The sequence below is a fragment of the Heptranchias perlo genome, chromosome 7, assembly GCF_035084215.1.
Source record: "Heptranchias perlo isolate sHepPer1 chromosome 7, sHepPer1.hap1, whole genome shotgun sequence".
NCBI lineage: Eukaryota > Metazoa > Chordata > Chondrichthyes > Hexanchiformes > Hexanchidae > Heptranchias > Heptranchias perlo.
Window position 1 is genome coordinate 9637880 of NC_090331.1, and position 24975 is coordinate 9662854.

The window sequence follows — 24975 nt, forward strand, 5'->3', positions numbered from 1 at the left end:
TTAGGATCTGGAATGCACGGCCCGAGGGGCTGGTGGAGGCAGATTCAATCATGCCCTTCAAAAGGGAACTGGGTAAGTACTTGAAAGGAAAAAATTTGCAGGGCATTGGGAAAGGACGGGAGAGTGGGACTAGGTGGATTGCTCTTCCATAAAGCTGGCACGGACTCGATGGGCCAAATGGCTTCCTTCCATGCTGTAGCCTTTCTTTGATTCTATGATTCTACAATAAGTCCAAACGGGACACAGGAGCAAAGGGATCTAGAGGTACCGATACATAACTCACTAAAAGTAGCGATGCAGGTTTATGAGGCTATAAAAAAGGCAAATCAAACACTAGGGTTCATTTCTAGAGGGATAGAATTGAAACACAAAGAAGTTATATTAAATTAGATAGAACCTTGGTTAGTCCACACTTGGAGTATTGTGCCCTATATTATGGAAGGGCTATAGAGGCAATGGAGAGGGTGCAAAAAGATTCACAAAGATGATACCAGAACTGAGAGGATATCCTTATTAGGAAAGGCTAAACAGGCTGGGGCTCTTTTCTCTAGAAAAGAGTTTGAGGGGTGACCTCATGGAGGTCTTTAAGATAATGAAAGGGTTTGACACGGTAGACGTAGAGAAAATGTTTCCACTTTTTGTGGGGGAGACTAGAATTAGGGGCCATAAATATAAAATAGTTGCTAATAAATCCAAAGGGCATTCAGGAGAAACTTCTTTACTCATAGAGTGGTAAGAATGCAGAACTCACTACCACAAGGAGTAGTTGAGCAAATAGCATTTAAGGGGAAGCTGGATAAGCACATGGGGGAGAAAGGAATCGAAGGGTATCCTGATAGGGGTAGATGAAATAGGGAGGAGGAGACTTGTGTGGAGCATAAACACTGGTATGGACTAGTTGGGCCAAATGGCCTGTTTCTGTGCTGTAGTTTTAATGGAAATGCTTTGCAGCCTATTATATATTCACCATGTCAAGTATACAGACTCACAAATTGATTCAAGAGCCATAATTTTGCACTCAAGGGGCTCTATATTTTATGGAGATTAACACATTGGTTGCGAAATGTTTTGGGACATCACAAGGGTCTACATAAATGCAGGATTTTTTCTCCCATCCGTATTTTGTGGTCGATGCACTGTCTTGGTGACTCTGCCACCTAAACTGAAAGCTATTTTAACGCAAGCATTAACTCGGTTATTTTTAGGGGACTAATGCCCGTGCTCTATATATAAATGGACATAAACCTTTACTTTCCTCTAACATTGCTTAACTCATCGCCAGTAATCCTTTACCATGAACTTCTATAAACACATGCAGCAAAAAAAAAAGCCTCTTGCAGGAATCTAATGTAGAATTTTTATAATAATTGGTGCCTCTGCTGAAGAACTGCTACAGAAAACGCAATACATTCAGTCAATTGCATGCAGCCCCAAGCAATGTGTCCCGCCCCCGTCGCTTTGTAGTATTGGTCACATATGCTGCCAATCATCACAATCTTCTTCCTGATTGGTCACCTGTTGTCCCTTATAATAGTTCTTATTCTGGTTGGGTTTTTTTAACTGTTATTTATTTCTCATTTCAGATTGGCTGGTCACTTCTTCGCCCTCCTTAATTTGTGATTGGGTAGATGAAACATCAATCAGTCTAATCTCAGGGATTATTGGTTCCCTGTCGTGTCTGTCATTGTATCCTCTATTCTAATAGGTTGAGCTGCCTCCTAACGGGGAGTTTGGCCCAACCCTTGAGCCTGGTTTAAGTGATTGGCTCTGGGGGCTGCCCATCATTGTCCGTGCAGTCTGAAGGCCGGTTCGACGGGACAGTAAGCTGCCGAGAGGCTCGAGTTGGAGACTGGACCTCGGATCCAGAGACCCCGTTCCCCTTTTCGTTTTAGCCCACCCTTCCTTCCTTCCTTCCCTCCCTCCCTCCTTCCTTCCTTTCTTCTTCTTTCCTTCCCGCAGTCCCTGCCACACCTTCCCGGCTCCTTCGAGAGACCACAACAGCACCCAATGCGGCTCCTGGAGCTGTAAAATCCCCGGGAACCTCGCCTCCACCCCCCCCCCCCGCCCCCCCACGACCAGGGGCAACCTTCCTCCCAGATAAACAGGCTTCTTCGTCCGGTGCCGCAGTGAGAGATGGGGACGGTGCTGTCGTTGTCTCCGGAATCCAAGAGCAAAGTGGGCTCGGCGGAGGATGGGCAGCATGGGGGCAAGAATGTCAAAGAGAAGAGCCTGAAGAAGCATTCGGTCCTCATCTCCGCCCTGACCTGGAAGCGCCTGGTGGTCGCTTCGGCCAAGAAGAAGAACGCCAAGAAGGTCAACCCAACGCCGGGCGGCCAGCTCAACCATAACAACAACCCGGTGAAGCATCTCAACAACGAGAACCTGAAGAAGTCCTGCCCGCCCCAACCCCAGCCCCAGCCCGGCCCCGAGCACAACGCCTTCCCCGCCCAGCAGAAGCCCCCCAGCGCTCCCATCCCGGTGCCCGTTCCCGTGGTCCCCAACAACGCCAACTCCACCGGCAGGCACTTGGTGCCGGCGCAGAAGCAAGCCAGCAGCCGCATCCTCAACTCCCCCCGCCGGGTGGTCGTGCAGGCTTCAACCGGGGAGCTGCTCCGCTGCCTGGGCGACTTTTTGTGCCGGAGGTGCTACAGACTCAAACACCTCAATCCCAACGAGCCGGTTCTGTGGTTCAGGAACGTCGACCGCTCTTTGCTCATCCAAGGTTGGCAGGACCAAGGCTTCATCACCCCGGCCAACGTGGTCTTTGTCTATTTGCTCTGCAGGGAGGTGGTGGATGAGGAGATCGACAGTGACTTCGAACTGCAAGCCACTTTCCTTGCCTGCCTCTACCTCGCTTACTCTTACATGGGCAACGAGATCTCTTACCCTCTCAAGCCGTTCCTAGTGGAAGCCAACAAGGAGATCTTCTGGGAGAGATGTCTCTCCATCATCGGTCAAATGAGTGCCAAGATGCTGCAGATCAATTCAGACCCGCATTACTTCACTGAGGTATTCCAAGACCTCAAAATCGAATCCAACACCAGGGACTCCAATGGACAGTATATAATTAACCTGGACCGTTAGATAGTTCTTTTTGATATATATATATATATATAGTTGGAAGGGGTGGTCAAACGTCTAGTGTTAATCCCAATGGGAAGGGTTGCAGTCCTGGAGTCATGGGAATGGAGCGTTTATGAAAGGGCAAAAACTAAAATAAAACCGACCCGGAACCCTAAAACCGGACAAGATTTGGCAGATTTCAATAACAAGTTAACAAAAAAGAAATGGGGCGGGGGGGAGGGGAGTCCAAATGCTCACTGCAATGTGTTTTTTTTTTAAAATATGATTTGTTTTCCAATTGTACGGTGAATCACAGTGTCAAAGGTGATCATTGTTTATTTTTTAAAAGGCTGTTGGCGCGGGGCGGGGGGGGGGGGGGGGAGTGGGAATTAAAGCAAAGATGCATGCCAAAAAGAATTGTCCCTGTTGTATTCCATTGTGGCTGTACAGATCGGCGGCGCGGAGCTGCAGTCGAAGCCTGTCGAACAAGTGCTGTGGATAGGAGTGTGAATTTAAAATATATACATAAATTTATTTATTTACTGTCCCCATTTTGGGAAGAGATAATCGCAGCAGTATTTCTGAGCCCCTTGGCAGGGAGTGGGTGGGGTGTGTGTAAGACAGGGGCGGGGGGGGGGGGGGAAGAGAGAGAGCTTATGAAGGGCGACTGCTCTCCATGGTGCTGATGTTTTCAATCCAGCGTTTTATTTTTGCACATTTAATCAGCAGAATCTCATTCTGTCGTTATCTGAATGTACATTTTTCTCAGTAACAAGCAAACAAAACAAAAAAAAAGGGGGTTTTGACTAATTGTCAAACGTGCCAATTGTTGGGCTATTATAAATAATGTTTCGTTTTGTATTGTATACTGAACATGCAGGAACAACAAAAATATATATATCGAAATATGATCCGATTCTGTGTCTTGGTTATTTCAAATATGTTGAAAAAAGAAACTGGTTTGTGTGTGTGTGCAATTATAAGTGTATGTGTGTCTAGGGGTGTGCCATTGGTGTATTTGTGTGTGCATTTACTATGTATATATAATGTGAGTATGCGTTTGCAATGAACATGCGCATGTGCAGGTGTGTGCAATCATTATAAATATAAGTCTATATGTGTACCATTTTGTTATATACATGTGCTATCACTAAACAAATTGTGTGTTCAATCACCGGGAGAGTGAGTTGGGTCTTAGGGGCGGGAGATGTCTGCTGTAAGTGACTGGAGAGCGGCCTTCCACTCCCGTTTCCTTTCGCCCCCATGTCCTTGTGTACTGATTACTGATAGCAGATTTAGCTCTAATCCTTAGCCCTCTGTAATGGAATGAGATTGGAGCTGCATGCAGTGCATTCGGGATGACGTCTATATTCCTTCACACCGCTGCTCTCGGGGAAGGGCACAGCTTTCAATGAAGCGAAGGCGGCGCAGCTTAACATCACATCAAGATTGTGGCTGAGTCTTTACACTCCCACTGGGAAGCTATGGGGGCGGGTGGGTTTTATAAGATTTTGACCGTGGTTAATTCGGAGTATCCTGAGCCTTGGTAGTTCCCCCACCCCCTCCAAAAATACTGGTGCTGTGCACCGACAGGACAGGATACCTCTCAAACTGAGTACAAGTCATTGCCCACCGGTATATCACATGCAGTATCCTTTTCTTCAACGTGAGTGAAACATGGTCGTGTGTGCGCGTGTGCATATAATGTATGCTCAATTTTTACTTGAATTTTACCGAACATTCACCTTAAAATCAATGGTAAACTTTGTTGGTGATCTTAATGATGCTGTCTGTCTATCTATCTGTATCTATCTACCTGTCAATTAATTACTCTGTCTTTCCATTAATTAATCTAGCTATCGTCTATTAATGACGATTTATCATCCCTCTATCGTCTATTAATTATTTAATTATCTATCTACCGTCTATTAATGACTCTAGTCATCATCCACCGTCTATTGATTATCTATCTATTTATTTTTCTTTCGTCCATTAATAACTATTTATCATCTATCGTCTGCTAATTATCTATCTATCTATCGTCTATTAATTACTCTATCTGTCTATTGATTATTCTATTTATCGTCATCTTTCTCTCTGGGGCGCCGGTTCACACAGATGTGCAAATGGTTGAAAAGTGTGTATACAGCTGTTTTGGGAATCATTAGGCGCCGAGTTAGATTTGCATGCAAGCACGTAACTGAATGCCGCAGCAGGTTGGGGCTGTCTGATTACAGTGCTGGTACCGGACATCTACTTAGGACCTGAAAAGCCTCATTCGTAACACACTCCCTTTTTGACTCAGCCAACTAGAAATTGCTTTCAGAGAAGTGACTGCAGTGAAGGTGAACGCTCTCCAGGGTGCTGAAAATCATGTTTGGGCGCAAAGCAAACGGGTTCAGCGGGGTTCGCTGTCCATTGTGCTGAACGGTGAATCATGAATTTTTCAACATCCTAATTTAGCTCCCCCGCCCCAATCTCCTTCCCCCGTGGCTCACAAAGCTTATTCGGTGGACAATTCAGCTATCCAGACCAGGAAAGACCCGGGTGTCGTTTATGCCGGGTTAGGTCATTTCAGCTGGGACGATGGTAGGTGCAGTACAATTGGCTCCAGACTGCTGACCAGCAAATCCTGCTGGCAGTACATGTGTGTAGACAATGGGTGAATTCATGCTGGAAATACATGTGTGTGGACATTGGTTAATCCTTGCTGGAAATACACACACATGGATATTGGCTGCAGTGTCCACTGTGGTTAAATAGTCTGCCAATACTAACACAGACTATTCATACAAAAAGAATGACCACTTAGTGGTATTAGAAGAGAGCAAACACATAAATGGAGCTATAAGGGCCAATTTTACAAAGTTATGATTTGATCAGGAAGTCTCTTTTACCAGGAGCGTATGTTAGTTAATTGCAGGCGCACTCCCCTGTGATTTTTGATCCATTTGGAAGGAAAAATGTGGAGGAAGTGCCTGTGAATTCTCAACATTTTCCCTCAGCGGGTGAGGCTCTTGCCAGAAGCACTATTCATGAAATCAGCCCTTTAATGTCAGCTTGGCTCTGTTAGTAGTTCTCTTACTTCTGAACCAGAATGTTATCGGTTCAAGCCTTACTCCAGATCTTCAGTCCAGTTCTGAGGGAGTGCTACATTGCTGGAGGTGCTGCCCTTTCGTTCAGACAGTAAAAGTGAGGCCCTGTATACCTGTTCAAGTGGATGGCTATGTCGGAAAGAAAGAAGGAACTTGCATTTATGTAGCTCCTTTCATTACCTCAGGATGTCCCAAAGCACTTTACAGCCAATTAAGTACTTTTTGAAGTGTAGTCACTTGTGTAGGAAATGCAGCAGCCCATTTCTGCACAACAAGGTCCCACAAACAGCAATGAGATAATGACTAACTCATCTGTTTTAGTGGTGTTGGTTGAGTGATAAATATTGGCCCCAGGACACCAGGGAGAACTCCCCTACTCTATTTCGAAGTAGTGCCGTGGGATCTGTTGCATCCACCTGAGAGGACAGATGGGTTAACTTCTCATCTGAAAGACAGCACCTCTGACAGTGCAGCACTCCCTCAATACTGCTCTGGAATGTCAGCCTAGATTATGAGTTCAAGTCCCTAGAGTGGGACTTAAACCCACAACCTTCTGACTCCGAGGCGAGAGTGCTACCAACTGAAAGAAGGGCAAGAAGTTCTCCTGGTGTCATGGCCAGCATTCCTTCCTCAACCAATACCACCAAAAACAGGTTAACCAGTCATTCACTTTATTGCTGATAGTGGGACCTTGTATGCAACAAGGCTGCCATGTTTGCCCATATAACAGTGACAATATTTTTAAAAGTAATTAATTAGATATAAAGTACTTGGAAACATGCTGAGTTGTCATAAGGCACTATATAAATATACATTCTTCCTTACCCCAGCAAAGAAGTCATCGCCTACATGAAAAAAAAACTGCTTAATTTTTGCACTTACTTTTTTTCTCTTACAGTGGATTTTTCTTAAGGCTTTCATGGCCCGAATGCGAATTTCAATTGTGTAAAACAATTGAATACTGTCCTGTAATTAATACCAGTCTTTGAGGTAGCCACAGTTTTAGAATATACATATATAATTTATATGCAAACAGTACCATTTCTTTCTTAACATTGTCAGTCGACGGACGGAAAGCTAAGGGAAACAAAACAGTTTTAAGCTGAACTGGCATTTGCGTTTTCAGGGTTTGATTTTAAGGCAATTGTAAGCTGAATCATTTTGAAAAGAAGTGGGGGCTCTTTTGATGTTTTTCTTCCCATGATATGTTATTTAAAAAAAAACACCACAGGCTGGCATAAAAAAAAGTTTTCATTCTCAGGATGTGGGCATCACTGGCAAGGCTGGCATTTATTGCCCATCTCTAGCTGCCCCTGTGAAGGTGGTGGTGGGTGTTCTTCTTTGTAGCAGTTTGATACAACCGAGTGTTACCAGGCCGCATAGGTCAGACCAGGTAAGGACGGCAGGTTTCCTTCCCTAAAGGACATTAGTGAAACAATTGTTTTTTACAACAATGTGACAGCTTCATGGTCACTTTTGCTGATACCAGCTTTTTATTTCCAGATTTTTTAATCTGAATTCAAATTCTGAAACTGCCATGGTGGGATTGAATTCATGTTCTCTGGATTATTAGTCCAGGCCTCAGGATTACTAGCCCAGTCACATGACGGGTATGTGGTCATGCATTGAGGACCCTATGAGTAATAGGGTAGGGAAATAATTACAAAATGAGCTTTTTTTTGAAGCACCTGTCAATCATATTGAGATGACAACATGCTGCTGTTACCATGGTGTGCTTAAGCAAAGTGACCATCAAGGAATATGCAGACAGTTGTGTACAGGTGCTTGATTCTCTACTGTATTATGATCTAGACATTTATTATAAGCCTCCTATTTCTGTTTCATTTTAATCTCTGTTCCTTTAGTCATCCAGGGAGCTTGAACTTTGGACGCCCTTCTTTTCCCCCGCATAGGAATGTGTCTAGTCCGTAACCAAACTTTCTCCTCCTTGAAGGCCTCCCATTGCTCATAATATGATTTTGCATGGGTCTCCGATACATAAAAAGGGTATAATCTACAACTCATTTCATTATGGAATCTTAATCAGGATATTTCCCAAAGGTTCTTTTTCTTTTACAAAAGCGGTTTGTAAAATTAATAGAAACCAAATGATTATCCATAACTGTACACAACTGTCTGCATATTCCTGAGTGGCCACTTTGCTTAAGCGCACCATGGTAACAGCAGCATGTTGTCATCTCAGTGATTGATAACCTTTCTTTCCATTCCACCACTACTGGGTCAGATCCCTTTTCAACTCCATGAAATTAGCCCTTTTCCAGTTGAATATCTTCCACCTTTGATTGTTCCTTGTCCTTTTCCGTAGATACGCTAAACCTAATGATATCGTGATCACTGTTTCCCAAATTCTCTCCCAATGAAGCATGGTCCACTTCATTCCCCAGAACTAAATGCAGCACTGCCTCCTTCCTCATTGGGCTGGAAACACACTGATCAAGAAAGTTCTCTTGAACACATTTCTGGAATGCCTCCCCACCCTTGCCCTCTCGACTGTTTTTTTTTTCCATGATGGTGGCATTTGAACTCACGTTCTCTGGATTACTAGTCCAGACCTCTGGATTACTAGTCCAGTATCATAATGGTTTTGCGGTTGTTCATTGAGATTATCGTCCCACTGCGAGGATCCTATAAGTAATGGCAAAGGGAAACAATTACAAAATGAGTTTTTTTTTTGCAGTGCCTGTCAATCACTGAGATGACAACATGCTGCTGTTACCATGGTGCGCTTAAGCAAAGTGGCCACTCAGGAATATGCAGACAGTTGTGTACAGTTATGGATAATCATTTGGGTTCTATTAATTTTACAAACCGCTTTTGTAAAAGAAAAAGAACCTTTGGGAAATATCCTGATTAAGATTCCATAATGAAATGAGTTGTAGATTATACCCTTTTTATGTATCAGAGACCCATGCAAAATCATATTATAGGGAGTAAAAAAGGGGGGGGTTTTAGAAGCTCTCAATTAATGAGCAAGGCGACACTAGGGATTAACACTGTGAATAAGTGCTTAACCTTACATTTGTCCAGTTATTTAAAGAATCCCCTCATCAATGCTCCTTTATCCTTGCATAATCCTCCATTCTAGAAATCAAACAGTGAAGCCAACACATTGAGGTGGTATCAGGAAAGAGGATATTCTTCCTGACATTGCTATATACAGGATAACACAATCTCGTGCTTGCAAAAAGGCAATGATACGTCTCAGGGAAATAAGCCAAAAGAACAAAGACTAAGCGTTTTACTGAAATGCTCATCCCCACCCTATCGCTTCCATTCAACCTCTGGAGTTTGTGAGGGAGGGCAATATTCCATTGCTTTTTTTTTGTAGGGTGGGGCGGTGGTGAAAGGGTTTATGATAATCAGCAGGCTCCGTGACTGAATAAGAACATAAGAAATGGAAGGAGAAAAGGCCATTTGGCCCACCTCTGATCACTGTGTGTAGCAACATCTTTTTGAACACATTTGCAACAGCTAAATAAAAGACTTGCATTTATACCACATCTGCCATGAGGTCCCAAGGTGTTTAACACACAATGAATTGCTTTGAATTGCCACTACTACTGTTATGTCGGTAGAGTCACTACCTCAGTGTCACCATATGCAGCCAGCAGAGGAATTACTCCCCCCACCAATCTTATTTAATCTCTGGAAGAAAAACGCATCAAAATTTCTTTCAGATGCACAAAAATAATGCAGCAAAACTCAAGACCATTTAGCAACACTTACACCTCCCTTATTCAAGCCTACCAGTTGTGTTCCCTAGATGACATTCCCATGGTCCCACCATCACATAAACCTTCATGTTCCATGGAGTGTATGGAGAGTTTGATCATTTATGTTGATAATCATTCCTTTTTTTCTCTCTTAAAGTCAGTGACCCATGCAGGGGTTCAGTGCCACAGAAATCAGACACCTTCTGGTTCTTCACCCAAATGAACATGTTTCACGTGTAAAAGAGAAAGAAAAGAAAGACTTGCATCTATATAGCACCTTTCACCACCTCAGGATGTCCCAAAGCGCTTTACAGCCAATGAAGTACTTTTAAAATGCAGCCACTGTTGTAATGTAGAAAATGTGGCAGCCAATTTGCACACAGCAAGGTCCCATAAACAGCAATGTGATAATGAGCAGATAATCTGTTTTAGGTGTTGGTTGAGGGATAAACACTGGCCAGGACACCAGGGAGAACTCCCCTGCTCTTTTTTCAAAATAATGCCATGGGACCTGTTACGTCCACCTGAGAGAGCAGACGGGGTCTCAGCTTAACGTCTACATCCAAAAGACAGCACCTCGAACAGTGCAGCAACTGGAGTGTCAGCCTAGATTTTGTGCTCAAGTTTCTGGAGTGGGAATTGAACCCCTGACCTTGTAACTCTGAGGTGAGAGTGCTACCACTGAGTCACAGCATAAGCCTCAGCAGTAAGTGTCACCAGGCTATTTGGTGGTGGGTGTAAACCACAGTCAAACCCACCCTCCCCTCACCCCAAGGATTGAACATGGGATCTTCCTACTCTTACTGGCTTAGTATCACAGTAGATAGTGCATTTATCAACTGACCTATCGAGGAGGTACACCTTGTCCTATATTTTTTAATTGCATTCACAACTGGATATTCATGCAGATCTTTTTTGGAAGAGGTATTTAATTTAACATTGATTGCTTTTGCTGGAAGTCTGCACTACGTTATGTAAGCAGAGGTGCTTTGTTCCGAGGGATTGGCTCTGCAGTGATATTGGATTTCATATTATTGCATGTTACATAAGAAGCAGCATACCATCTACAAGCTATTCTTAGGTATTAGCATGGCTTAGCTGGTAGCACTCTTGCTTCTAAGTTAAGAAGATTGTTTGGTTCAATCCCCAAGAATCATACAGCACAAACTGGAGGACATTGTGCCTGTGCTGGCTCTTTGAAAGAGCTATCCAATTAGTCCAACTCCCATGTTCTTTCCCCAATGCCCAGCAAATTTCTCTTTTTCAAGGATATATCCAATTCCCTTTGAAGAGTTACTATTGAATCTGCTTCCACCACCCTTTCAGGCAGTGCATTCCAGATCATAACAACTCGCCGCATAAAAAAAATTCTCCTCATTCCCCCCTGGATTTTTGCCAATTATTTTAAATCTGTGACCTCTGGTTACTGACCCTCCTGCCAGTGGAAACAGTTTCTGTCAAAACCCCTCATGATTTTGAACACCTCTATCAAATCCCCCCTTCATTTTCTTAAGCTGACTTGAGCATGTAATCTAGGCTGACATGTCAGTGCGGTACTGAGGGAATACTGCAATGTCGGAAGTGCCGACTTTCGGATGAGATGCTAAAATGAGGCTATGTTAGCCTGTTCAGATGGACGTAAAGGATCCTGTGGCACTATTTGAAGAAGAACAGGGAATTGTCCTGGTAAACATTCCTGCCTCAACCAATACCTCCAAAAACACACTGTTTGTGGGACCTTGCTGCACGCAAATTGGCTGCTGTGTTTGCCTACATAAAAACAGTGACTGTGCTTCAAAGTTAGTTCAGACGTATTAACTACGAGTAAAGGCTGCACCGTAGTTTCATTAAAGCACTCAAGCAGTGCTCTCAGAGTTTACAGTATAATTAGGATTGATTGATTGAATTGCAGACTCAAAATAGTCTCCTAAACATTGATTATTGAATATACCAAATTGTTGTAGTGAAATTATATATACTGAGTATTCATTTTTTTTTATGTTCACAGTGGATCTAAGGCGCAGTGAAACAATATTAACAAAACATTAACAAAACAGTCTGGAAACACATCAAAGAAATATTTAAAATTTAACCATAGCTTGCAGTTACAATACAGACTAAACTCATTGCTTCAATATTGACAATACCACCAGGCCACTTTGTCATCTAGATTCAATAGTCTAGACTTGTATTCTCTTGAGTACACAAGATTAAAGGGTGATCTAACTCATAGAATCATAGACACGGAAGGAGGCCATTCAGCCCATCAAATCCACGCCGGCTCTAGCATGTGTAATCCAGCCAGTCCCATTCCCTCGCCCTATCCCCGTAGACTTGGAATTTTTTTACTTTCAAGTATTTATCCAATTTTCTTTTGAAGGCCATGATTGAATCTGCCTCCACCACCCCCTCGGGCAGTGCATTCCAGATCCTAACCACTCACTGTGAAAAAAGTTTTTCCTCATGTCACCTTTGGTTCTTTAGCCAATCACCTTAAATCTATGTCCTCTGGTCCTTGACCCTTCTGCCAATGGGAACAATTTCTCTCTATCTACTCTGTCTAGACCCTTCATGATTTTAAATATCTCTATCAAATCTCCTTGCACCCTTCTCTGTTCCAAGGAGAACAACCCCAGCTTCTCCAGTCTATCCACGTAACTAAAGTCCCTCATCCCTGGAATCATTCTAGTAAATCTCTTCTGCACCCTTTCTAAGGCCTTCACATCTTTCCTAAAGTGCGGTGCCCAGAACTGGACACAATACTCCAGTTGTGGCCGAATCAGTGTTTTATAAAGGTTCATCATGATTTCCATACTTTTGTACTCTATGCCTCTATTTATAAAGCCCAGGATCCCATATGCTTCTTTAATCACTTTCTCAACCTGCCCTGCCACCTTCAATGATTTGTGCACACATACCCCAAGATCTCTCTGTTCCTGTACTCCTTTTAGAATTGTGCCCTCTCGATTATATTGCCTGTTCTCATTCTTCCTACCAAAATATATTAATTCGCATTTTTCTGCGTTAAGTTTCATCTGCCATGTGTCCGCCCATGCCACCAGCCTGTCTATATCCTTTTGAAGTCTATCACTATCCTCCTCACTGTTTACTACCCTTTCAAGTTTCATGTCATCCGCAAATTTTGAAATTGTGCCCTGTACACCCAAGTCCAAGTCATTAATATATATCAAGAAAAGCAGTGGTCCCAGCACTGACCCCTGGGGAACACCACTGTACACCTCCCTCCAGTCCGAAAAACAACCATTCACCACTACTCTGTTTCCTGTCACTTAGCCAATTCTGTATCCATGTTGCTACTCCCCCCTTTATTCCATGGGCCGCAATCTGGATGACAAGCCTACCTTACTGTACTTTACAAACGCCTTTTGAAAGTCCATATACACCACATCAACTGCATTAACCTCATCCACCCTCTCTGTTATTTCATCAAAAAAATTCTATCAAATTAGTTAAGCACGATTTACCTTTAACAAATCCGTGCTGGCTTTCCCTAATCAATCCACACTCGTCCAATTGACTGTTAATTCTGTCCCAGATTATCATTTCTAAAAGACTCCTCAACACCGAGGTTAAACTGACTGGACTATAGTTGCTCGGTTTATCCTGACACCCTTCTTTCAACAAAGGGGTAACATTTGCAATTCTCCAGTTCTCTGGCACCACACCCGTATCTAAGGATGTTTGAAAGATTATGGCCAGTCCCTCCGCAATTTCCACATTTACTTCCCTCAGCAACCTAGGATGCATCCCATCCGGACCGGGTGACTTATCTACTTTAAGTACAGCCAGCCTTTCCAGTACCTCTTGTTTATCAATTTTTAGCCCATCTAGTATCTCAACTATATCTTCCTTTACTGAGACGCTGGCGGCATCTTCTTCCTTAGTAAAGACTCATGCAAAGTACTCATTTAGTACCTCGGCCATGCCTTCTGCCTCCATGAGTAGATCTTCTTTATGGTCCTAATCAGCCCCAACCCTCCTCTTACTACCCGTTTACTGTTTACATGCCTGTAGAAGGTTTTTGGATTCCCTTTTATGTTAACCGCCAGTCTATTCCCATATTGTCTCTTTGCCCCTCTTATTTCCTTTTTCACTTCTCCTCTGAACTTTCGATATTCTGCCTGGTTCTCACTTGCGTTATCAACCTGACATCTGTCATACGCCCCTTTTTCTGCTTCATTTTACTCTCTATCTCTTTTGTCATCCAGGAAGCTCTGGCTTTAGTTGCCCTACTTTTCTGCCTCGTGGGAATGTGCCTAGACTGTACCCAAACCATCTCCTCTTTAAAGGCTGCCCATTGTTCAATTACAGTTTTGCCTGACAATCTTTGATTCCAATTTACCCGGGCCAGATCCGTTCTCATCCCACTGAAATTGGCCCTCGTCCAATCGAGTATTTTTACTTTAGAGTGATCAGTGTCTTTTTCCATTGCTATTCTAAACCTTATGATATTATGATCACTGCTCCCTAAGGGTGTTTAAGATGATTGAAGGAATTGATAGGGTAGCTAGAGAGAAACTAGGATGTGATAACAGGACACTTAGAAAATATCAACGGGATTAGACTAAGTCAACATGGATTTATGAAAGGGAAATCGTGTTTGACAAACCTACTGGAGTTTTTTGAGGATGTAACTGGTAGAATAGATAAGGGAGAACCATTGGATGTGGTTTATTTGGATTTTCAGAAGGCCTTTGATAAAGTTCCCAAATAAGAGGTTAGTGTGCAAAATTAAACAAAACGACACAAAGCTGGGGTGGAATGTGAGCTGTGAGGAGGATGCAAAGAGGCCCCAGTGTGATTTAGGCAAGTTGGGTGAGTGGGCAAGAACATGGCAGATGCAGTATAACGTGGATAAATGTGAGGTTATCCACTTTGGTTGTAAAAACAGAAAGGCAGATTATTATCTGAATGGTGATAGATTGGGAAAAGCGGAGGTGCAATGAGACCTGGGTGTCCTTGTACACCAGTCGCTGAAAGTGAGCATTCAGGTGCAGCAAGCAGTTAGAAAGGCGAATGGTATGTTGAGTTCATTGCAAGAACAGGGTACAGGAACAGGGATGTCTTACTGCAGTTGTACAGGGCCTTGGTGAGACCACATCTGGAGTATTGTGTGCAGTTTTGGTCTCCTTATCTGAGGAAGAATGTCCTTGCCATGGAGGGAGTGCAACGAAGGTTTACCAGACTGATTCCTGGGATGTCAGGACTGACGTATGAGGAGAGATTGGGTCGACTAGTCCTATATTCACTAGAGTTTAGAAGAATGAGAGGTGATCTCATCAAAACATATAAAATTCTAACAGGACTACAGACTAGATGCAGGGAGGGTGTTCCCGAAGGATGGGGAAATCCATAACCAGGGGTCACAGTCTCAGGATACGGGGTATGCCATTTAGAACCGAGATGAGGAGAAATGTCTTCACTCAGAGGGTGGTGAACCTGTGGAATTCTCTACCACAGAAGGCAGTGGCGGCCAAGTCATTAAATATATTCAAGAAAGAGATAGATATATTTCTTAATGCTAAAGGGATCAAGGAATATGGAGAAAAAGCGGGAACGGGGTCCTGAGTTTGACGATCAGCCATGATCATTTTGAATGGCGGAGCAGGTCCGAAGGGCTGAATGGCCTACTCTTGCTCCTATTTTCTATGATTCTATGATTCTATACAGTACATGGGATTGGTGATAATATACTGGCATGGATTGAAAATTGGTTAACAGACAGGAAACAGAGAGTAGGAATAAATGCGTCTTTTTCGGGGTGGCAGGCAGTGACTAGTGGGGTACCGCAAGGATCAGTGCTTGGTCCCCAGCTATGATTTGAATGAGGGAACCAAATGTAATATTTACAAGTTTGCTGACGATACAAATCTAGATGGGATCGTGAGTTGTGAGGAGGATGCAAAGAGGCTTCAAGGCGATTTAGACAAGTTAAGTGAGTGGGCAAATACATGGCAGATGCAGTATAACGTGGATAAATGTGAAGTTATCCACTTCGGAAGGAGAAACAGAAAGGCAGAGTATTATTTAAATGGTGATAGATTGAGGAATGTCGATGTACAAAGGGACCTGGGTGTCCTTGTACACCAGTCACTGAAAGCAAATATGCAGCAAGCAGTTAGGAAGGCAAATGGCATGTTGGCCTTCATTGCAAGAGGATTTGAGTACAGGAGCAAGGATGTCTTACTGCAGTTATACAGGGCCTTGGTGAGACCACAGCTGGAATATTGTGTGCAATTTTGGTCTCCTTACCTAAGAAGGATATACTTGCCATAGAGGGAGTGCAGCGAAGGTTCACCAGACTGATCCCTGGGATGGCAGGACTGTCGTATGAGGAGAGATTGGGTCGACTCGGCCTGTACTCACTCGAGTTTAGAAGAATGAGAGGGAATCTCATTGAAACATGTAAAATTCTGACAGGGCGAGACAGACTGGATGCAGGGAGGATGTTTCCCCTGGCTGGGGGCTCCAGAACGAGGGGTCACAGTCGTAGGATACGGGGTAGGACGTTTAGGACTGAGATGAGAAGAAATTTCTTCACTCTGAGGGTGGTGAATCTGTGGAATTCTCCACCACAGAAGGCTGTGGAGGCCAAGTCACTGCGGAAGCAACATGCTATAGACAGAGCTAAGCGATTCCACAACCAACGGATCAGATCAAAGTTCTGCAGTCCTGCCACATCCAGTCATGAATGGTGGTGGACAATTAAACTACTAACGGGAGGAGGAGGCTCTGCAAACATCCCCATCCTCAACGATGGCGGACTCAAGCACGTGAGTGCAAAAGACAAGGCTGAAGCATTTGCAACCATCTTCAGCCAGAAGTGCCGAGTAGATGATCCATCTCGGCCTCCTCCCGATATCCCCACCAGCACAGAAGCCAGTCTTCAGCCAATTCGATTCACTCCACGTGATATCAAGAAACGGCTGAGTGCACTGGATACAGCAAAGGCTATGGGCCCCGACAACATCCCAGCTGTAGTGCTGAAGACTTGTGCTCCAGAACGAGCTGCCCCTCGAGCCAAGCTGTTCCAGTACAGCTACAACACTGGCATCTACCCGACAATGTGGAAAATTGCCCAGGTATGTCCTGTCCACAAAAAGCAGGACAAATCCAATCCGGCCAATTACCGCCCCATCAGTCTACTCTCAATCATCAGCAAAGTGATGGAAGGTGTTGTCGACAGTGCTATCAAGCGGCACTTACTCACCAATAACCTGCTCACCGATGCTCAGTTTGGGTTCCGCCAGGACCACTCGGCTCCAGACCTCATTACAGCCTTGGTCCAAACATGGACAAAAGAGCTGAATTCCAGAGGTGAGGTGAGAGTGACTGCCCTTGACATCAAGGCAGCATTTGACCAAGTGTGGCACCAAGGAGCCCTAGTAAAATTGAAGTAAATGGGAATCAGGTGGAGAACTCTCCAGTGGCTGGAGTCATACCTAGCACAAAGGAAGATGGTAGTGGTTGTTGGAGGCCAATCATCTCAGCCCCAGGACATTGCTGCAGGAGTTCCTCAGGGCCATGTCCTAGGCCCAACCATCTTCAGCTGCTTCATTAATGACCTTCCCTCCATCATAAGGTCAGAAATGGGGATGTTCGCTGATGATTACACAGTGTTCAGTTCCATTCACAACCCCTCTGATAATGAAGCAGTCCGAGCCTGCATGCAGCAAGACCTGGACAACATCCAGGCTTGGACTCATAAGTGGCAAATAACATTTGTGCCAGACAAGTGCCAGGCAATGACCATCTCCAACAAGAGAGAGTCTAACCACCTCCTCTTGTCATTCAACGGCATTACCATCGCCGAATCCCCCACCATCAACATCCTGGGGGTCACCATTGACCAGAAACTTAACTGGACCAGCCATATAAATACTGTGGCTACAAGAGCAGGTCAGAGGTTGGGTATTCTGTGGCGAGTGACTCACCTGCTGACTCCCCAAAGCCTTTCCACCATCTGCAAGGCACAAGTCAGGAGTGTGATGGACTACTCTCCACTTGCCTGGATGAGTGCAGCTCCAACAACAATCAAGAAGCTCGACACCATCCAGGACAAAGCAGCCCGCTTGATTGGCACCTCATCCACCACCCTAAACATTCACTCCCTTCACCACTGGCGCACCGTGGCTGCAGTGTGTACCATCCACAGGATGCACTGCAGCAACTCGCCAAGGCTTCTTCGACAGCACCTCCCAAACCCTCGACCTCTACCACTTAGAAGGACAAGAGCAGCAGGTACATGGGAACAACACCACCTGCGCGTTCCCCTCCAAGTCACACACCATCCCGACTTGAAAATATATCGCCGTTCCTTCATCGTCGCTGGGTCAAAATCCTGGAACTCCCTTCCTGACAGCACTGTGGGAGAACCGTCACCACACGGACTGCAGCGGTTCAAGAAGGCGGCTCACCACCACCTTCTCAAGGGCAATTAGGGATGGGCAATAAACGCTGGCCTTGTCAACAACTCCCACATCCCAAGAATGCAAAATAAAACCCATAATTACCCCTAAAATCTACTGCTATTCACAAAACTGCAGGGGGAAGAACTCCTCTGGTCACTGAGTATGGGGCACTGTAAATGTATTTTTGAAGGTTTCCTCTGTTTCGAGTAAAGTCCTGACCATGTTTTAAAAGATTTCTCTCTCTCCACGTACCAAACACAGGAGATCTTCACAAACATATTTACGCTGTCCCAGCACTCAGCAATCAGAGGAATGCCATTTCGATTCAAAGTGTCAGTCTTGGCTCAGTTGATAGCAGTCTTGCCTCTGACTCAAACAGTTCATGGGTTCAAGTCCCACACCAGCATCTGAACTCAGGTCTGAGGCTGTACGGAGGGAGTGCTGCACTATCGGCAGGTGCTGCATCTGATATTACAATGAGGATCTGTTTGCCTGCTCAGATGGATATAAAAGGTTCCATGGTACGATCCAAGCAGGAGCAGATGAGTTCTCCTGATGTCTGGCCCAACATTTATCCCTTAACCAAAGCAGGTTAGTATCACTGGAAATCTGAGAATGACCACAATTTAAATTTCCATACTGCCTTTAACTGGCAAAAATGTTGCTTCACAGGGGGGGTAATCAGAGAAAAATGGACATGGTGCCAAAGAAAAAGATATTAAGAGGACTGAGCAAAAAGCTTAGCCAAAGAGGAGAGGGAGGTGGAGAGACCCAAGGGTTTTGGGGAGGTAATTTCAGAGCATAGGGCAGAGATGGCTGAAGACACTGGCTGTTTGCCTATACAACAGCAGTGACTACACTTCAAGAAAAATTCACTTAAGGATGTGACAGCTGCTTTGTGAGGTCAAGCTCCGTCTTTCGATATGTAACACTTAGGAAATAAGGCAGCAGAAATAAAATCGTATTTGCGATGGTTAGGAGTCAATTTTCTGCCCTGCATGAATACCAGGGTCGCCAAGTCTGGTTGGGTGTATTCCTGGGGGTTTCATCACATGACCTCCTGCCTCCAACCGCCCCGCCCCCACACTCCTGCCATTGGTCACCCAAAACGCCCATCCTCACGCTGCCCCGCCTTCTCACGGCCAATCGGAAGGCAAACAGGCTCTTCGTTAACCAATTGGATGATTCTTGACTGTCAGTCAAACAGACTTTCTTCCCCATGTTTGATATTTTTATAATGAGTAAACAAAAGTGTTCAAAGAATTTTTTTTTTAAAAACACCATTTATTTAATGCCGCAATGATTTTTCTCCCGGGTTTTGCTCGCAGCGGTGTCCTGGAGATTAATCTTTAATTCCTGGCAACCCCTATCATGGTATCACAGTAGGTACAGCACAGGAGGAGGCCATTCGGCCCATTGTGCCTGTGCCGGCTCTTTGAAAGAGCTATCCAATTAGTCCCATTCCCCTGCTCTTTCCACATTACCCTGTAAATTTTTTCCCTTCAAGTATTTATCTACGTCCCTTACGCAAGTTACTATAGAATCTGCTCCCACCTCCCTATCAGGCAGTGCATTCCAGATCATAACAACTCACTGCGTAAAAAAATGTTTCCTCATGTCGCCTCTGGCTCTTTCGCCGATCACCTTAAATCTGTGTCCTCTGGTTACCAACCATTCTGCCCATGGAAAGAGTTTCTCCTTATTTACTCTGTCAAAACCGTTCATGATTTTGAACACCTCTATCAAATCTCCCCTTAACCTTCTCTGTTCTAAGGAGAACAACCCCAGCTTCTCCAGTCTCTCCACGTAACCGAAGTCTCTCATCCCTGGTACCATTCTACTAAATCTCCTCTGCACCCTCTCTAAGGCCTTGACATCCTTCCTAAAGTGCGGTGCCCAGAATTGGACACAATACTCTGAGGCCTAACCAGTGTTTTATGAAGATTTAGCATAACTTCCTTGCTTTTGTACTCTATGCCTAATAGAGGGATACAGGGAGGTAAAGGTTGATTCAGCGACTCTGCACACCCAACAGGGAGCCGGACTCAAATGGGAATTCAGGACGGAATATTTGGTGTTCCATTGTTGTAAACCTATCTATGACTCACTTCACTTTCCCACAGGTGATCAGTGAATTCATCGACAACATTTATATGCATTTATATAGCGCCTTTAACGTAGTAAAATGTCCCAAGACACTTCACAGGGGCGTTATAAACAAAATTTGACACCGAGCCACACAAGGAAATATTAGGACAGGTGACCAAATGCTTGGTCAAAGAGGTAGGTTTTTAGGAGCATCTTAAAGGAGGAGAGAGAGGTAGAGAGGTTTAGGGCCTAGGCAGCTGAAGGCACGGCCGCCAATGGTGGGACGATGAAAATCAACCCTTGCGCAAGAGGCCAGAATTGGCGGAGTGCAGAGATCTCAGAGGGGTGTAGGGCTGGAGGAGATTACAGAGATGGGGAGGTGCAAGTCCATGGAGGGATTTCAGATACAGGGAGATTGACGGCAAAGAGATCTCTATGCACTTGCACTGCAAGCCTTGTTCAGGTCTCCAGGTACACCCGGACACCAGCCTGAAGTGAGGGATGGGAAAGGATCTTATCATAGTATCATAGTAGGTACAGCACAGGAATAGGCCATTTGGCCCATCGTGCCTGTGCCGGTTCTTTGAAAGAGCTATCCAATTAGTCCCATTCCCCTGCTCTTTCCCCATAGCCCTGTAATCTTGGGACAATACATCATGATACACAGTGGGAGAACCTTCACCACACGGACTGCAGCAGTTCAAGAAGGCGGCTCGCCACCACCTTCTCAAGGGCAATTAGGGATGGGCAATAAATGCCGGCCTTGCCAGCGACGCCCACATCCCATGAACTAATATTTAAAAAAAGCAGTGGACAGATCAAGGAACGTGAGGCTGAGCTGGCCCCCTGTCTCGGTGCGTTGGTACTTTTCAGGAGCAGAGGAGGGAGAAAATTAGGGAAAGGGAAAAAAAATTTGAAGGGGCAGGGATGCTAAAGGATGGGAGATGAGATTGCTCCAATGCACAAAAAAATTCTAAACCGTGAGGAAATCAGTAACACAATCATCGGTTTGCGTTTCTCCTTTTATAAATGGAAGCCTGCGTTTAAAATATGGAGATAACAAAATCCAGCCTCTGATTTCTTGCAGCTTTTATCTTCAACTGACAAGTACATCTTGAACGAATGTTTTGAATTCCAGAGAACAGGTTACCATGGAAACAAGTTTTCAAAGTCTGAAGAAAGAAGGTAAAGGCACGAGCGAGAGATTTATCTGCACAGTCCGGACCCAAAAGGCCCATTTCCCGCACCAGGCCCTTACAGCATTTGGATTCAGTCCAATCTCTGTAACCCTAGTGCTGGCCAAATCACTAACCTAGAGCCACTGAATGTCCTTTGTCGCTTCCATGTCCCACGATCAAGGGAAGGAAAAAATAGTGAACCGTGCTTCTCATCACCATTCAGTGGGGGTAATTTTGACTCTGCGAATCGGCGGCCCTTTTTACATCTCTCCCGATTCCTATTCCCATTGACTTCTGACGGCTGATTCGAAAGGTCGCTTGACTGGGCGGGGCGGCTGGATGGGGGTGATCACGTGATGACACCTCCAGGAATATGTCCGACCAGAGTTTGCAACCCTAATCGATTCCCATATATAAAAAGAAGAGAATTGGACAGCAGCTCACAGGACCTGGGAGAAATTGGATCTCTGATATTCTCGGAAGCTTGGGACGTTTTGGAAATTCCGCCCGCAGCTGCTGAACATCTGATTGGCAACACAACAAGAATTAGCATTTATAGAGCGCTTTTAACATTGTAAAATGCCCCAAGGCGCTTAACATGAGCGTTATCAGACAAAAATGGATGCCGAGCCAAAGACGGAGACATTAGGACAGGTGACCAAACGCGTGGTCAAAGAGGTAGGTTTTAAGGAGCGTCTTAAAGGGGGTGGAGAGACAGAGGGGTTTAGGGAGGAAATTCCAGATCTTAGGACCTAGATGGCTGAAGGCACGGCCGCCAATAGTGCGGCGAAGGGAGTAGGAGATGCACGAGAGACCAGAGTTGGAGGAACGCAGAGATCTCAGAGGGATTCAGGGCTAGAGGAGGTCACAGAGATAGGGAGGGGCAAGACCATGGAAGGTTTTGAACACGAGGAGGAGAATTGTAAATTTGTGGCATTGTTGGACCAGGAGCCAATGTAGGTCAGCGAGCACAGGGGAACTCCTGCAATGTAAAATAGCTAAAGTCAACAGATGTGTAAACAGTGGAGATGACTACATAGTGCAAGAAACCCGAAAAGTGGGTTTGCAGGACAGAACACTTTCAAACTCTGCTCTTTGTGATGGATGATCCCCATTCATAGCTTCTAATGAGAAAGGGTGGACTCATCATCCATAATTCAATTCCACAGTCCTCTTGTGCAAATGCTGGCAGGGCTGAATGGGATGTAGTTACCATTTGTAATGGGGAAAAGTCAGAGCCATTGCCTACAGTTACAATCCAGTTACATGTGAATGCAGTAACAACTTACATTTCTATAGCACGCCTCGGGTACAGAGAGAGACGTCACAGAGCACTTTAATTAGCTCGTTTTTAAAATTCTCATGCTTGTTTTTAAATCCCTCCATGGCCTCGCCCCTCCCTACCTCTGTAACCTGCTCCAGCCCTACAACCCGCCGAGACCTCTGCGTTGCTCAAATTCTGGCCTCTTGCGCATTTTCATCGCTCAACCGTTGGCGGCCGTGCCTTCAGCTGCCTAGGCCCTAAACTCTGGAATTCCCTCCCTAAACCTCTCCGCCTCTCTATCTCTCTCTCCTCCTTTAAGACAGTCCTTAAAACCTACCCCTTTGACCAAGCTTTTGGTCACCTGTCCTAATTCCTCATTATGTGGCTCGGTGTCAAATTTTGTTGGATAACCGCTCCTGTGAAGTGCGTTGGGGTGTATTACGACGTTAAAGGCGCTATATAAATGCAAATGTAAGGAATCTTACAACACCAGGTTATAGTCCCAACAAATTTATTTTAAAATCACAAGCTTTCGGAGATTATCCCCTTCGTCAGATTCTCCAGTTGTTCCTGTATCTTGCTCTGTGCCAAATATTTATTGGCATAGCCCTTAAAAGGTTCACTGGGCTCTGCCTCAACCTGTGACAAAGTGTTCGACATTCAGGGTATGGTAGCGCAGTGGTTATGTGACTGAGACTAGTAAGCTATGGGGTAATAATCCAGAGGATATGTGAGTTTGAGTCACTACCATGGCATTTTGAGAATTTAAATTCAGTTTAAAAAAAAAATCTGGAAGTAATAAGCTGTGATCGGTAGAAAAGTGATCATGATGGTGAGAAACTATTTCCGCTGGTTGGGGAGTCTAGGACTAGGGGACATGGCCTTAAAATAGAGCCAGGACTTTCAGGAGTGAAGTTAGGAAACACTTCTACACACAAAGGGTGGTGGAAGTTTGGAACTCTCTACTGCAAACGGCAGGTGATGCTAGCTCAATTGTTCATTTTAAATCTGAGATTGATAGATTTTTGTTAACTGAAGGTATTATGGGATATGGGGTTAAAGCAGGTATATGGAGTTAGGTCACAGATCAACCATGATCTCATTGAATGGCGGAACAGGTTTGAGGGACTAAATGGCCCACTCGTATTCCTATATTCCGATAATAAAGTTTCAATACTCTACAGGGAGTGGGCTGGCTAGCTGACAGGCAACAGCAAGGGCACTGGCAGAGTGGCAGGGTTTGACAGGAATGCTGTCATCCTGAGAGAGGACAGTAGGTTCATGTTCCTTGGAGACACGGTGTGGGCTTCATTTCACCAGGCCCGAGACACACCAGAACTGATCGCAGGGTGACTCGGGCTGTGAGAGTGAGAGAATGAGAGAGAGAGAGAGAGAGATAGAGAGAGAGAGAGAGAGTGTGTGTGTGTGTGAGAGAATGAGAGAAAGGGTATGTGTGTGAGTGTGTGTGAGAGAGTGTGTATGAGAGTGTGTGTACAAGGAATGTGTGAGAGAGTGTGTGTGTCTGAGAGTGTGTGAGAGAAAGTGTGCGAGTGTGAGAGCGTATGTGTAAGCGTGTGTGTAAGAGAGTGTGAGAGTGTGTGTGAGTGTGTGTACAAGAGTGTGTGAGTGTGTGTGTGAGAGAGTGTATGCGTATGAGTGTGTGTATCAGAGAGAGTGCATGAGAGTGTGAGTGTGTGTGAGTGGGTGTGTGTGAGAGTATGTGAGTGTGTGTGAGAGCATGTGTGTATGAGTACGTGTGTATGAGAGAATATATGAGTGTGTGTGTGTGTGGGTGTGAGTGTGTGTGTGTGAGCGTGTGTGTGTGTGTGAGCATGCATGTAAGAGAGTGTGAGAGTGTGTGTGAGTGGGTGTGTGTGAGTATGTGAGTGTGTGTGAGAGCATGTGTGTATGAGTACGTGTGTATGAGAGAATATATGAGTGTGTGTGTGTGTGGGTGTGAGTGTGTGTGTGTGAGCGTGTGTGTGTGTGTGAGCATGCATGTAAGAGAGTGTGAGAGTGTGTGTGAGTGGGTGAGTGTGAGTATGTGAGTGTGTGTGAGAGCATGTGTGTATGAGTACGTGTGTATGAGAGAATATATGAGTGTGTGTGAGTGTGTGTGTG

The 24975-nt window shown here is 44.8% G+C and overlaps 1 protein-coding gene across 1 annotated transcript; it reads left to right on the forward strand.

Annotated features, from left to right (window-relative positions):
- The first annotated feature begins 2133 nt into the window (after positions 1-2133).
- LOC137323261 (cyclin-dependent kinase 5 activator 1-like) lies at positions 2134-3084 on the forward strand. The gene has a single exon (XM_067986754.1). The coding sequence runs from the start codon at positions 2134-2136 to the stop codon at positions 3082-3084; it is 951 nt and encodes a 316-aa protein (XP_067842855.1).
- Positions 3085-24975: the final 21891 nt, after the last annotated feature.

Excerpts from the sequence above, each read along its gene's own strand:
- LOC137323261 (XM_067986754.1), top strand. The coding sequence starts at position 2,134 with ATGGGGACGGTGCTGTCGTTGTCTCCGGAATCCAAGAGCAAAGTGGGC.